At 36.7% G+C, this 14,212-nt stretch overlaps 3 protein-coding genes across 6 annotated transcripts in view; 1 reads left to right on the top strand and 2 right to left on the bottom strand.

Moving 5' to 3' along the window:
• Positions 1-2,154: 2,154 nt before the first annotated feature.
• asb3 (ankyrin repeat and SOCS box containing 3) lies at positions 2,155-9,021 on the bottom strand. The gene is made up of 9 exons (XM_079397654.1): positions 8,163-9,021; positions 7,172-7,330; positions 6,955-7,067; positions 6,438-6,570; positions 4,312-4,489; positions 3,656-3,862; positions 3,297-3,566; positions 2,996-3,129; positions 2,155-2,413 (listed from the first exon to the last, which is right to left on the bottom strand). Exons 1-9 carry the CDS (start codon positions 8,359-8,361, stop codon positions 2,256-2,258), a joined length of 1,551 nt encoding a protein of 516 aa, XP_079253780.1. The 5' UTR covers positions 8,362-9,021; the 3' UTR covers positions 2,155-2,255.
• A 418-nt stretch (positions 9,022-9,439) lies between these two features.
• On the top strand, positions 9,440-12,723 carry chac2 (ChaC, cation transport regulator homolog 2 (E. coli)). 3 transcript variants are annotated; one of them, XM_079397455.1, is made up of 4 exons: positions 9,440-9,660; positions 9,750-9,997; positions 10,113-10,148; positions 11,466-12,723. In XM_079397455.1, the coding sequence occupies exons 2-4, from the start codon at positions 9,863-9,865 to the stop codon at positions 11,841-11,843; spliced, it is 549 nt and encodes a 182-aa protein (XP_079253581.1). In that variant the 5' UTR covers positions 9,440-9,660; positions 9,750-9,862; the 3' UTR covers positions 11,844-12,723. The 3 variants fall into 3 exon arrangements, with proteins under 3 accessions (XP_079253581.1, XP_079253580.1, XP_079253579.1); XM_079397454.1 differs by having other exon boundaries at positions 9,509-9,660; positions 9,747-9,997; positions 11,466-12,620; XM_079397453.1 differs by having other exon boundaries at positions 9,516-9,997.
• Positions 12,582-14,212, bottom strand: part of LOC306857475 (proteasome activator complex subunit 4B-like) — a 48,863-nt gene continuing 47,232 nt past the window's right edge. For both annotated transcript variants that reach the window (XM_079397452.1, XM_079397451.1), the window contains one exon: positions 12,582-14,116. The gene's annotated coding sequence lies outside the window, so the exon portion shown is untranslated. The remainder of the gene's footprint in view (positions 14,117-14,212) is intronic.

Here is a 14,212-nt window from a genome sequence, read left to right as displayed (position 1 = left end):
AATGTGCTTCACTGTGATGATTTTTCCCAGAGCTCAAAGCCTCCAAATCCTGAGCCACTCTGGAATCAACAAAATTCACTGTATGAAGGGTGGAGGCTTACAGCTGCAACGGGTGGACTGGCTTAGGGATGCACGTCACACTGGCTTTTTATAGAACGTGCACCACATTTCAGGACTGATACATTTTAGATTATGTTGCATCAATTATGTACGTGCTCTATTCTAGACATGGTTCCTCCATGATGGTGTCAAATTTTAATTAGGGGAGACAAATCAAAGGGGTTATTTGAAGCTGAGTTTTAACATTTATGTAAAATTTCATTGTAAACAACAGATAGTATATGAAAAAAAAACCGGTAAAAAAAAACAGTATGTGTCTATATTGGAAATTAGTTAAAGAACATACACAAACACACACACAGGTTTCTGTGAATTGTGGGGAATTTCTAGACTTCTTTTACGTTTATACTGACCAAGGGATATTTTCTATCACCTGACCCAACCCTAACCCTTACAGAAAACCTGTTTGCAGAGCTACATTTTCAGATAAACATCATTTACTATTTTTTCCCCTCAAAAATTTCAGGTTTTACGATCCTTGTGGGGACATTTGGTCCCCAAAATGTAGCATAAACAAGAACACACACACACACGCGCGGTGGGTTAAACACAAACCCAGCAATTATTTTGACCCAGGTTTCTGGGTAGTTTTAACTCAGCTATTGTTAAACAAATACTATATTTCTTGCTTAAAATGAACCCAAAGTAGGTTGAAAATTAAGATTTATTAATGTATTCAAATTAACATTTAAGTTGAATAAATAATAAACAAAAATTTTAAATTGCTTATTAATAAATGTTCACCTTTCTGATTATTGCTGATGCCTCTAGTAATTATGTGTCCGATTTTTAATTTATAACCTATTGTGGGTTCATTTTAAGGCAGCCATATAGTAATTTTGAAACAACAGTTGAGTTAAATAACACTACCCAGATAGATGGGTTAATCATTTAACCCAACAGCTGGGTCAAAATAAAACGAAAAGAAATTTCTCAATAAGGTTAAAACAATCAGAAATTATATTTTTACTCGAATACATTTTATAAAAATGAAAAAGAATGTGCAAATGTGAAAGAACGATGGAAAGTCAGTCAGTCAGTCAGTTCTTTGGCTGTATTTCAAAAGCCTGATTGCTAATCAAAGGCGAACTGTTGGACCTGAGCATACCTGCAGCACAAGAAAAGCTTAATGCACATGATTACTGATGCCTTGCCTTTCCAGAGGCTCCCATAGAGAGGTGGCCTGATTGTCTAGAACAAGGCACAGAGTTACTGAGACAGCCTCTGGTTTGCTCTGAATCCAAAATATCAGGGAGGGAGAAGAAATGGCTCCCCTCTTTCGTGTAGTCAGGCTGCTAGGTAGTGTGGATAGGACTGGTGGGCATGCTGTCAGTTATCCGTGTTCTCCCCCTGCTGTTTGCACATGGTATACAGTATTCCAAAAGAAATGGCTTGGAAATAAGGAACACCTTGATGTTATATAACACGATTTTTGTAACACAATAACACAAGCATCTGTTGGTCTTTCCATAATTGATGTTAAAGAGGTGTTAAAGACAATTTGCCAGGATATGTATTGCAGAAAAAATAAATACTGGAACATTGAGCCTGTGTGAAACAGAAACAGATTAACTACCTATTCATAACGGTACTCCTCGATTCACAAAGCAGCAAGAGGTTGAGAGCATCACGCAGCAGAGATACGGACGATTTTAATTTAACGGCGAGCTTTTGAAGGTGTGCTATGCGCATTGCTAAAAGGTAACATAAAATGTTAAATACACAGCACGACCAAAAGGCAGATAGTAGCATCTATGAATGAGTGTGGCTGTGTTGGCAATTAACATTCGAAGAGAGTATGCGTCTTTGAGGCAGAGTGACCTTGGAGGCAGACAGAGAGGAGAGCCGCTGAGAGAGAGAAGATAACGAGGCAGACCAAAGACACGGAGCAGAGGTGAATTTCAACACCGACTCAGTATGAAGGCCAGCTGTGTAAGAGGGGAACAGAACAACGAAGAAAAATTGGTAGAATTCTCCATTTGTCCTCCCATATTTTCTAAATATCAAGGTAATTAAAAGAGCCCAGAGTCCAGCGTCATTGAGCAGTCATTAAAATTTTATTAACATTATATACAAAATATTGCAGTGGAACAAGTTGAGATAATTTCATTAGCCACACTTGACAGGTCAGGCCGCTATGTAAGCAAGCCTGAGACGTCGCTGAACTGAAGGTAGTTTTGAAGCAGTGTGGGGACGGGCAGCTGTTTGATGAAGGACATCTTAGACAGAGCACTGCTGCCCACCGCTGCCCGTACTGCCAGTCTGCACAGATGGGTGAGGACAGGGCCTGATTCTGGAACCAAAGGCAAGAGGTTACTGAGCTGTGGCCATTTACAACATCAGATGATACAGCTATGGAATGCAGTAGAACAATGGAGCTGTTTTTTCAAAAATAATTTTTGACATAATACTTTCATTCAGCAGGGATGCACTGAATTGATCAAATGGACATAAAGTGCAATATAAGCATTCACTATGTTTCTTAAAGGGACAGTTCACCCAAAAATGAAAATTGTCATTTACTCACCCTCATGATGTTCCAAACCAGTTTTTATCTTCTTTTAAACATAAAAGATGATAATTTGAAGAATACTGGTAATCAAACAGTTGATGGTCCCCATTGACTTTAATAGCATTTCTTTCCCTACTATGGAAGTCAGTGGGGACCAACAACTATTTTTTTGTGTGTTCAACATAAGCAAGAAACTTATGTTGAGTAAATGACAATTTTCATTTTTGGATGAACCATCCTTTAATTTCACATCACCTACAAAATAACTGTGAATATACAGTAAATATTTGATATGCAACGTTCAACGTCATGAAACCCACACATGCACAAACATCAATATGATTGAAAGAGTACAGGTCATACCGAAATGCTTCCGTGGCGTCCAGGTGCCATCTGCTCGACGGTGAGAGAGAATCTGAAGCATTGAGGAGGGCAGAGTCTTCCAATTAATGAACTCCAGAAAGAAATTAAGCACTCTGTTCTCAGCTTCTTCAAGCCTGCACCCAATTAGAGCATGACATGCAGAAGTGAAGAGCTTAACACAGTGGTTTTTAACTCTGACGTTAATAAAGCACAATCACTTATTAAAAAGGCACGCATGGTGAATCCACTCTTGATTAAAATAAAAACCTGTGTGGCACAACAACCACAATGTGTTGCTTACATTTTGTCCTGGAGGAATAACATGGGGTCCATTCCTGCTTTGAGCAGCAGGGGGAGCCAGAAAGATGCACTCTGCATCTCTCCAATAGCTCTATGGGCCAGTTCTTCAAGTCGGTCACCTCGAGGAAGGCCAGCGTGCTCTAGGATCAAGGGAAGGTGCTCTGGTACATGGCCTTGTAAGGCAAAAGCATATATGCCCATGCTCACATGGGCCCCTGCTGCCAAGAGCATCAGAGTGATTTCACGAATCTGGTGACACTCGCTGTTCAAACTGAGAGACAAACAGGAAAAACGGTGTCATACTGTCCAACTGATTGTTTAAAATAAAAAGCGGGACACAAGTGTACATCTATGTCATACTTCCAAGAGTTGCACCACAGAGCCATGTCCAAAGGGCAGCTGTAGCCAAACTGTCGACAGCTTTGGGCGTCTGGACTGTAGCCCTTCTTTAGCAAGGCCCGCAGGCTGTCCGCTTGTCCGCTAAGTACTGCCAAATAAACTGGACTGACCTTTCCCTCGCCCCGGTCACATTCTCGCTTCGTTACTGGAATCAGCTTCTCTAAAATACTACAGAGAACGACAAGAGATGAGCAGCCAGATTAATACACTTTAGCAAAATTTATTTCATAAAGGCCAAAGTTACACTCTCAACATCTTTGTTTAAAAAGTACTAAAGGTTAGCTTTCAAATGCGTTTATCATTATTCTAAACGTCCTTGCATACGGAGTCTGAAATTTTCGTTTGCGTTTTTTAGGGGTTTTTTTTCGTATTCGTCATCCTTTCCTATCAAAGTGCTTGGTACGGATGCGAAAACTTAGAAAATCGATCCTGGTGTGACTTTTTTGTTTTTTTTTGACAGACGGAAGTGTTTAAATGTGATTGACACAACGTGAGGTCGGATTTATTTTTTTACGTGCGAGAATTTCAGACTCAGTGTGCAAAGACCTTAAGTAACTGTCGAATGGTCTTTGTAACCGTTTGACAGACCCAGTACGTCATTAATCGAGCTGCCATACCTAAGCCGACTGAACTGGGCCGCAGCATGGATGGGTAGCTGCCAGCAGTCCTCATTGCAGTACAGGTTGGGGTCAGCTCCATGGGCCAGTAAAAGCTCCACACACCGTACGTGGCCCTCCTGAGCGGCAATGAGTAGCGGGGTGGCCAGATCGTTTGCCTGGCAGTTCACATTTGCCCCTGTGGCAAAGACAACCTGTGCTTAGGCAACCAAACTCTTATACACGACTGCAGTGTGGCTTCTGCTTTCTTCATTTAATAAGAAATTACACATATTAGGTCAATGACAAAAAATGGCCACCATAAAGAAAATTAATCTTTTAAAAATATGCCAAGTTTTTAAAAATGTTTTTGTATTAATTTTGGTTTCATATGACTTTCATATGATTTTCTGGAGAAGTTTTATTCTAATGACTAAAATGGAACCATCAAGTAAAAAAATAAAACAATTTCCTTACACATTTTAATAATTATGTCCAAAAAGGTCTGTAAATATATTTTTCATAAAACATTTATAAATATACACTACCATTCAAAATGTGGGTTTGGTAAGATTTTTTGTTGTTATTGAAGGAAGTCTCTTATGGTGAACTAGGCTGCATATATTTGATAAAAAAATACAGTAATATTAAAATCTTAGTACAATTTATAAATATAAGATTTTAATTTTCATAAAATATAAATATTAGTACAATTTAAAAAACATTTTAAAATAGTTCTAAGTTATAATATTAATTATAATACTAAATACAGTGCGTGCATAATTATTAGGCGCATTGATATTCTGATAAATTTTTTTCCCAAGCCCATTTTACCAATTCCAAACCACATCAAACTACCATTAATTTTGTATTTAATCATTTACAAGTTTACATTTAGTCATTTGGCAGACGCTTTTATCCAAACCGACTTACAATTGGGGAATACAAAAAGCGATTAATCTTGAAGAGGCAATCAGACAGAGGAAGTGCTCGTAACACCAAGTCTCAGTCATTGTTCAAATAAGTACAAGCTAGTAAGCGGAGAGAAAGATAGAGGGAAAGAGTTTTTTTTTTTTTATATACATCAAATGATATATAATTGTCCATGAAGGCTGGAAGTGAAAATCTCCTTATATTCAGGTGTGCAGATTCTGCAGAATTATTAGGCATGTTTTCTTTTACAGATAAAATAAGCCAAAAAAGAGGTTTAACTCAGACTGAAAAGTCAAAAAATATTAAATCCCCATGAGAAATATTCAAAACTAATGCAACAGAAATTGGACAGGAAAATGCTCATTGGGTGGAGAAGAAAAGACACGTTAACTGCAAGAGATTTAAGAATTAATGTGAAGAATCTCCAGCTCCACCATTTTCCAGAACTGCAACCTTCCTGGAGTCTCCAGAATTACGAGGTGTCAGGTTCTCAGAGACTTTGCTTGGGTAAAAAATTCTAGAAAATGTATCCTTGCTTAAGAATAACATGCTAAAGTATTGTGAAACAGACTATTATATGAAGACTATTTTGTTATAAGCTTTATGTACAGATAAGTTAAGTGTGACTCTTGAAGGACCAGCACCACATCCTCTTGTACCACTTTTTGAAGAATTTATCTTCCAGAATCTGGCAGTAAGTTTTAGGAGCTCATTTTTAGTCAATCCTGCAAGACAGACTTTTTAGGATAGGAGATGGACCAAAAATTAACTATTTAATTTGACATATAAATGGCTTTGTCAATTTAATGTATTCTTGCCAAAAGTATTTATTTAAAAAATAATAAATATACATTTTTGAGTTGCACCACATGACATTTTACAACATAAACTAACCTTGATTGTTAATAAAAAGTAAAAAAAAAAGTCAATTATCTGTTATTTTCAGAAACGTACTGACTGGGAGAAAGAGTCACAACGGTCTACACAATATAATTGTATTCAAGTTTCTGTATTTATGAACTGCATTTCTGAATAAATTAATGTGAATTACTCTGAAGAATGTGTCACTGTAAAATAGCAGTGTGGATACAGTAGAGATAAATCTGATGTTGCAAGAGTGAACGTTGACCAAAGCATGTAATGTACAAAAAGAGAAGCATATGATTGGCTAGATGAAGCTTGTACAGGGTTAATCATTAAAGAAATGTTCTCACCGGCATTTGCAAGAATCTCTAAGCATTGGTGATGTCCATACTGTGCAGCAACAAATAGTGATGTGATCCCATAGTCATCAACAGCCTCCAGAGAGCACATGCTCACCAGGTACCTCACAATCTCAGTATGGCCCTGGAAATGGTTTTACGGATATTTATTACATCAGTTTTTTGATGGAAGACTTTGATTTCTGCTTTAGATGTAGGATTTAAAAACTTGATTAAACTAGAATAAGCAGAATGGCCTTGGGCTTTCATTATCTGAAGCTTAATTAAACATTTAGAAGTATAACATTTATTGAAAGAGGTATACATTTAAAAGTAGTAATCATGTGATTGTTGTTCTGTGTTTTTTCCTGATAACAACCAGCTGATAAGCATTTACACTTAAAAGCGAGTAAGATGAGCTACAGAACTTCTTAAGGCATGTATTACATATGTGAATGTAATATTTGTACAAATTTTGATGTTTCCAAAGCATCGATCTTAAATTAGAGTTGTAGATTAAAGCTATAACCTTGTAAACAGCTTGATGGAGACAAGACCAGCCGGACACAGAGTAAGTCCCATTGACTTCTGCCCCATTTTCCACCAGCAGCTCCACCACATCTTTGTGCCCACCATCTACAGCTAGGAACAAAAAAATGAGACAAATATATAACAAGGCTCAAAAGAGGAAAAATACACATGGTGAACATGATCTGAGATTGTGATCCTAGGTACTTTGAGTTCACCTGCAAAGAGGGGACAGGAGAGTTCATTGGTTGTCCTGTTAATGTCCGCACCACCCTTGATAAGCCACTTCACTGCCCGGAGATGTCCATTCCTCGCGGCAAAGTAAAGAGGAGTCTCTGAGTTATGCGTCAAAGCATTGATGTAGTCTTCGCAATTGACTGAAGTGAACAGGGACATACAACTAATGAACTGCACATTACAGAAAAAGATACAATCGTGTACTGTATCTTAAACAGTTTTTAAATATACTAGTGTGTCAAGAGCTCCGATTATTGGTCTTACAGGTGATCTTTAATAGTTCACCAAAAAAAATGTTCTGTTATCATTTACTCATCCTCCTTTCATTAAAAACTGTATTGATTTTATTTACCGATTTTGTTTCTTATGCAAAAACAAGAGATTTTTGTCATTATTTTAAATGTCTCTGTAGTTTATTCATTTTTATTAGTTCGTTATTTTAGTACTTCAAATGAAATTAAGCAAAAATTAGAAATGCTGCCTTAGCAACTATATGAAATAAAATTAGTTTAAGTTTAAGATTTTATTTCAGTTAATTTTTATTTTATTTAAAGTTACAAAATTGTTTTAAAATAGTTTGTTAAAGGCAATAATCGTTAAAAATTAGAAGAAAAAAAAAACAACTTGTCTGTCCCATTTTCAAGACTTTGTTTCACACAAATTTTCCTAAAATATGATAAATGGAGCACAAGTGGTAAAGATAAACGTTCGTGCATAATTATGTCTGTTGTTGAGATTGATGGCCCCATTCATTTATAATTTAATGAGCAACGGAAAAGAGCAGCGTGAACACTGCCAAGATGTCCTTTTGTGCTTTATTTAATAAAGTCGTACCGGTTTGGAACGACATGAGGTTGAGTAAATGCCAGAATTTACATTTCTATGTGAACTACCCGTTCCTTGTCTAAACAGGTCACTCTATGTGATGTTCCTGACGTTCAAAGCAGCTAAACCCCCATCTGAAGTTGTTACCGGCTGCAGGAAGGAGAAGCCGCACACACTCCGCTGATCCAGCCGCCGCAGCCTCATGCAGGGCGTTCCAGCCCCGGTTATCTTTCACATCCACCGCGAAGCCTCTCTGGATGAGCTTCTGCACCCGTCGACCCTTCCCCTCCCGGGCTGCCAGCGCGACGGCTGAGCAGGTGTCTCCATAGCACTCCGTGAAGTCCATCTGATTATTGTCCGTTTGAAAGCACAACACTATCCCTCAAACATTACTGAAAGAGTTCGTGTTCTCTCTTTTACACACAGCGACTCTGACTGAGTGCAGGTTGACAGCTCCAGGTCTCACACTGCAGTGCCACAGGTTAAACCTCTATAATGCACAACCAGGTCAAGTTCACACAGGTTACACCAATAATTATGATAAGCTGGGCAGATAACCGTGCTTTGATTGCAAAATAAGTGAACAGCTGTGCTCTGCCAGTTTTAGTATAACTTACTAGTCTAGTAATCTAGTTCGACTTTGCCACTTTGAATCTTTAATATGTCCACAAGACAACAAAACTGAAAATCGTACCGCGGTCCTAAAACATCTGTACACACATGAAAAAGTGACGACAGAATTCACATTCCATTCGTTCTAGGACAAGACCAATTTAATGGGCATTTCCGGCTGTGCTGTTTTCTGATTGGCTAATTCAGAGCTCCGGCTAGAACACATGTGTGTAATGTTTCGTTCCGACCATAAAACATAAGAGAAAATAAAAATAACAACAACATCGTCATAAAAACAAGTCCAGTATTTTGTTTGATATATTTTCAGCTGATCCACTCCCTAGACGGAAACCATGTCATCATAAGGAGATCTTATTCAATAACTAACACTTGCCATTTTTGTTCAGAATTCTTCATTCAGATCTTTAATTAGAAATAATTACATAACGGGATATAAAGCATTGCTTGTCTACTGAACAAGTAACGTTATAGTCCCCACCATAGATAGATCTATGGTTCCCAGGGTCAGAAAACGTAAAAAATATAATTTTAATATGTGTGATATACATGAAAATAGATATTTTTAATGCGATCCTATTTATGCTCAGCTCTACAGATGTAACTTCCTTTACAAAAAAGCCCAATTATACCCCATAGGTTTCATCAGAATGCCTTCGCTACTACAGTTATTACAGCAAATATCCTGTAAATTACTACAGTAATGGTGGATAGTCTGGTTATCATGGTACATTTATTTATGTATTTACTATTAATAATAATAATTATTATTATTTAAAAATATAATCATGGATAGACTGGTTATCACTGTAGATTTATTTATTTATTATTTTGTTAGGGTTTATTTTTAAAACCGGTGACCTGGCTTTTATTTTGAAAAATAATCTCTACTAGTTGTACCCTGTTCATACATTCAACTAATGCCGTACGGCTTTTTAAAGTTAATACATTTATATATATATATATTTTACAGTAACGCACAGTATGGCAGCTTGTAAATCACAAGGCAACGGATGTGAGACTTGATGCCAGATATTTTCGGCTAGATCTGTATCTGCTCTTGGCAAGTAACGTCTAATGACTTTCTTTTATTCTCTTTAGCAGAATAATTACTGTGGTGTCCACACGTATGCCAACATACCTAACCAAACTCGAGCCCTAAAAAATCCCGTCCATCGATATATGAGTGGAGTACGTGTTCAGACACACCGGGAAGCATGTGGGTTTTTGGTTACGGATCTTTGATTTGGAAAGTTGACTTTCCATACGAGGAGAAACGAGTGGGTTTCGTCAAAGGTTTCAGCCGCAGATTCTGGCAGGGAAGTACGGATCACCGCGGGGTGCCTGGAAAGGTAAAGTCATGCGAGTTTATGAACAGCAGGTGCCCAGTGATAGTGACCTTTCAGGATGTCAGAGCACTACAGCACCATTAACACTTAACGTTACTTCTTATTGATTCTGTTTCAGCCTGGGCGAGTGGTGACATTAATAGAGGACCCTGAGGTAATGACTGTCAACCTGCTAAACATAGATATATATATAATGACTAGATTCTAGTCATTATATATATATATATCTATGCTGCTAAATACTGCTCGATTCAAACCAACACAAAGCCGATATATGGCCGTTACGTTCGGTACACTTCTTTTTGTTCCAATGTTTTCCCCCCCAAAGCATGGAAGGAACTTCTTTTATATATATTTTTTTTTATAAACTATTATTTAATATAAAATACTAACGTTACTACATTTATAATTACCTAGCCTAGCATGACTAATATAAATTATATATTATTTTTAATATATAATTTATATTAAAAATAATATAAATTATATATTATTTTTAATATATAATTTATATTATTTTTAATATAAATTATATATTAAAAATAATATTTTATATTAAAAGTTAATATTTAAAATAACCCGTTAATTATATAACAGAACATTGAATGAAAAGTAGCTAGTTTTAAACATCGATTAAAATGGTGATTATGTGGTATTTTTGTATAGTGTCGATATATTTTTTTATCATTCACATTATTTTATTATTATTTAAAAAATAAATATTATCTAACATAATTAACTGCATGAAATGTTTTGAACAAAGTGTCTAATAATGGTGATGCAGCATAGTGTATTTATTTTTATTCCACTTCAAAAAAATATTTTTCATTCATTTTTAAATAAACTATTATCATCAAACATAATTAACTTGCTTAGCAACGGCAAACACCACGAGAGCGCAAGCTCCGGTGCGCTTTGAAAGAAGATAAACCGGTACAGCTCGCGTTTCTAGATGCGAATTGTTTTTAAATTGTATGTATTCTGCTACATACTTATGTCTCTGGGCTAAGACCCGGGTATCCATTCACCCTAGACCCGTCCCTGCCTAGAATCTGTATATCTAACATCACAGACATTCAAAAAAGACAAACTAAGAACTTGACCTCTCAACAGTTGTTATAGTGTTAGGGGCGGGGCCACGCTCAGTGGCTCCATTGCGTCATCGAGCCACCGTTTTAGCCCCGCCCAAAAAATCCTGAACACATAATTGGTGAAAAACTACATAGTTCAGAGTCATACATTTCTAACATTTGTAATGCGTTAGGAACTATTCTCAGAATTCTCTTTACACAGACTTTAACGTCAAGTGCCATATTTTTTATATATTTGTGATATATCATTTAATGATAGTAGATGAGATGTATATATTTCATTTACAAGTCTTATGCTACATGCAAATGAGAGTAATCCAAACAAAAGTGGATAATGCAACCAATTTATTCCTGTTCGTTCACTCTCTATTTGCTGTTAGGGCTGTGTATGGGGCGTTGCTTATAAGTTGCCATCAGGCCGAGAAAAGGAAGTGAAAGAGTATCTGGACTACAGAGAGAAAGGCGGCTATGGGGTGATCACCGTTACATTTTATCCCAAAGATGAAGAACACCAACCAATGCAGGACACATTGCTCTACATCGGCTCCTGTGACAACCCAAATTACCTTGGCCCAGCACCTTTGGAGACAATTGCTCAGCAGATTGTGAAGTCTGTAGGCCCCAGTGGAAAGAATACAGATTATCTGTTTGAGCTCGCCGAAGCCCTCAGGCAGCTAATACCCGAAGACTTAGACGATCACCTGTTCTCTTTGGAGCGCCTTGTGAAGGAGCTGCAGAAGCAGGATGAGATCGAGTGATCTGCCATAGTCTGCTTAGTCCTTAATCTTCAGGAAAAACTCAGGAATTTAGTCCATTTTTTTGTTCCACATATATAGATGATATCCGATGCATGCTAAAAGGGAATACCTGATAAAGCGTTAAGATAAGCAGTACTTAAACCACTGTTATGTTTTTAAATAGGACTATTTAATATATAGTAGTCCCTACTGAATCTACACTTGATTTTATGATGTAACATTTCACATAATTTGTCTCGCGTTAAACCTTGAGATACGAATCAAGAACTTAAAAAGGATTTCACTATATTGCACAATGTTGTTACGTCCATAAAAATGTAAATGAAAGGACAATTTTATTTTTCAGAGGCTGGTTAATTTTACTCAGGATACTTGTATATTTTACAAAGCCATTTCCTATTTATTTTTTAAAGTTCCTTACTATCCTAATCTTCAAATAAGCCATAAAGTGAATCTCATTAACATAAACGTTTAAGTAACAAATTTTCCCCAAAATAAAAAAAAGAAAGAAGAATTTGAATAAACCAAATTAAACATGTTCTTGAAACCTTAAATAATTATTTTCCATTGTATAACATTTTAACGACATTTAACTGTTTCATTTCGAACCCAAATTCACACTAACATTGTGCTCAAAACATTATAGATCGTTTTTACTTTAATATGGTCATTTTTTAAATTATAAATAAGTTTAGTTATAATTATGGCACTATCTATCTATCTATCTATCTATCTATCAAAATGTCAGAATTGTTATAACTCCATTCTAGCACAAGTCTATTGTATTGACAACATTTTGTTTTCAGGATCTTTGTTGAGTTCACCACTGTTACTAGCTCATAATGATGACTTAATAATGGTGGCATATTTATTGTGAAACCCAGATAATAATAATAATAAAAAAAACATTGTGGGTAAAAAAAAGAAAAAAAAGAGGCCTTGTGTTTTAATTGGTTAAAAACAATACATTTATTGGCCTTGAGAGTAAAACAAAGCAAACATCTAAAAAAATAGAGAAAAATCACTGCAGTTTTGGCACTAAGCTAAATAATGTTTCTGTTATGTACACTTCCAAATGTAAAACAGAGCTAACCATAGTAGAACCTGAAGCCCTTCCTGGCGCTGTGTGTGATTCAGACGACAATCTAAAGTGTTTCTGTACTGAGGCTGGAGAAAAGAGTGACAGGAGAAAAAAAAAAAATCAATCCTGGATTCTGTCACATGCCAGTAAGAAATGGCTCGAAACACGATCAAACTACAAACATGCACACTCAAACAAACATGCACATGTATCCCGCAGCCTTCCACACACTCCCATACTGAATCCAACCTGGCTGCTCTCGCTAGAAGACGTATACATACATAATACACAAACACATAGGACACAAAACAAAACCCTGTTATGATGGCATGTGAGCAGAGCGCCTCATGACAATGACACACATACCATAATAACATCACAGTACTCAGACTTGTGTCCTCATGTGATGATAAATAACGAGGGCTCAGCCCGAATATATTCTTCATGAAGTTACAGATGCATCAAGCTACCATCACCAACACAAAGAGGTGCCTGTCGCATCAGATTACTGTGGAGGTTTAGGTTGAAAAGATGCTGGCGTGCCAAAAATATCTCATAACGAAGAATCACATGCTGCTAGCTGTAAAATGTTTACTGAAAACGAAATGCTAAAAGATGAAAAATCTTCCAGTTAAGTGGTTTCAAATTCTAAATTCAGATTCAGTTGTTTGACTATCTTCACATGCTCAGATCACGGAGAACCTCGCCAGAGAGCATCATGGGGGCTTTGGAGTTGGATTTGTGGGGCAATCCATAGGCATTCTGTCCTTCGTCACACACTTCATGTCAACACACAGGATTATAGAGGACAAAATCTATCTGTACAATAATATTACAGACTGCAGGCCGTACATTCCTGCACTGGTAAACCTTAAATATTAAGTATAGTTGAAATGCAAAAATATGGGCTAAATATATACATACAAACAGTTTGTACAGAGTATATGTCTGGGTCGTTAAATCACTCATCTCGTGTCTCCTTCGCCTATACGTGCCTCCTGCCCTCCTCTTTTTGTATGCTCGTGGTTTGGTGGGCTCCTGGGTCTGGGTTTGAGAGGTTCTGCTGTAGATGCTTAGATCCTAAGCATCTGTGTCCTCCCATCCCACCCTCATGAATGCATAAGATATTTTATTTGAATACATAAAAAAAACAAAAAACCTAAACTAAAACCTGCAGCAACATACTCACAACCTGAAAAGAAAGAGATCAAGGTCATGATCATGTAATTAAGCAGATTTTATAGACTAAAAAGATTTAATTAATGAGTTGCAATGGGTGCCGCCAGAA

Source organism: Barbus barbus (assembly GCF_936440315.1).
Source record: "Barbus barbus genome assembly, chromosome: 38".
In the NCBI taxonomy this organism is placed as follows: domain Eukaryota; kingdom Metazoa; phylum Chordata; class Actinopteri; order Cypriniformes; family Cyprinidae; genus Barbus; species Barbus barbus.
The sequence above is the reverse complement of the archived record's forward strand: the minus strand, read 5'-3'. Positions and strand labels throughout refer to the sequence as shown.

Excerpts from the sequence above, each read along its gene's own strand:
- asb3 (XM_079397654.1), bottom strand. The coding sequence starts at position 8,361 with ATGGACTTCACGGAGTGCTATGGAGACACCTGCTCAGCCGTCGCGCTG. Across the intron at positions 4,490-6,437 it reads AGAGATTCTTGCAAATGCCG|GGGCAAATGTGAACTGCCAG; the intron begins GTGAGAACATTT and ends TCTTTGCCACAG. Across the intron at positions 3,130-3,296 it reads TTATTCCTCCAGGACAAAAT|GCTTGAAGAAGCTGAGAACA; the intron begins GTAAGCAACACA and ends AATTGGGTGCAG.
- chac2 (XM_079397455.1), top strand. The coding sequence starts at position 9,863 with ATGTGGGTTTTTGGTTACGGATCTTTGATTTGGAAAGTTGACTTTCCA. Across the intron at positions 9,998-10,112 it reads ACCGCGGGGTGCCTGGAAAG|CCTGGGCGAGTGGTGACATT; the intron begins GTAAAGTCATGC and ends ATTCTGTTTCAG. Across the intron at positions 10,149-11,465 it reads CATTAATAGAGGACCCTGAG|GGCTGTGTATGGGGCGTTGC; the intron begins GTAATGACTGTC and ends ATTTGCTGTTAG.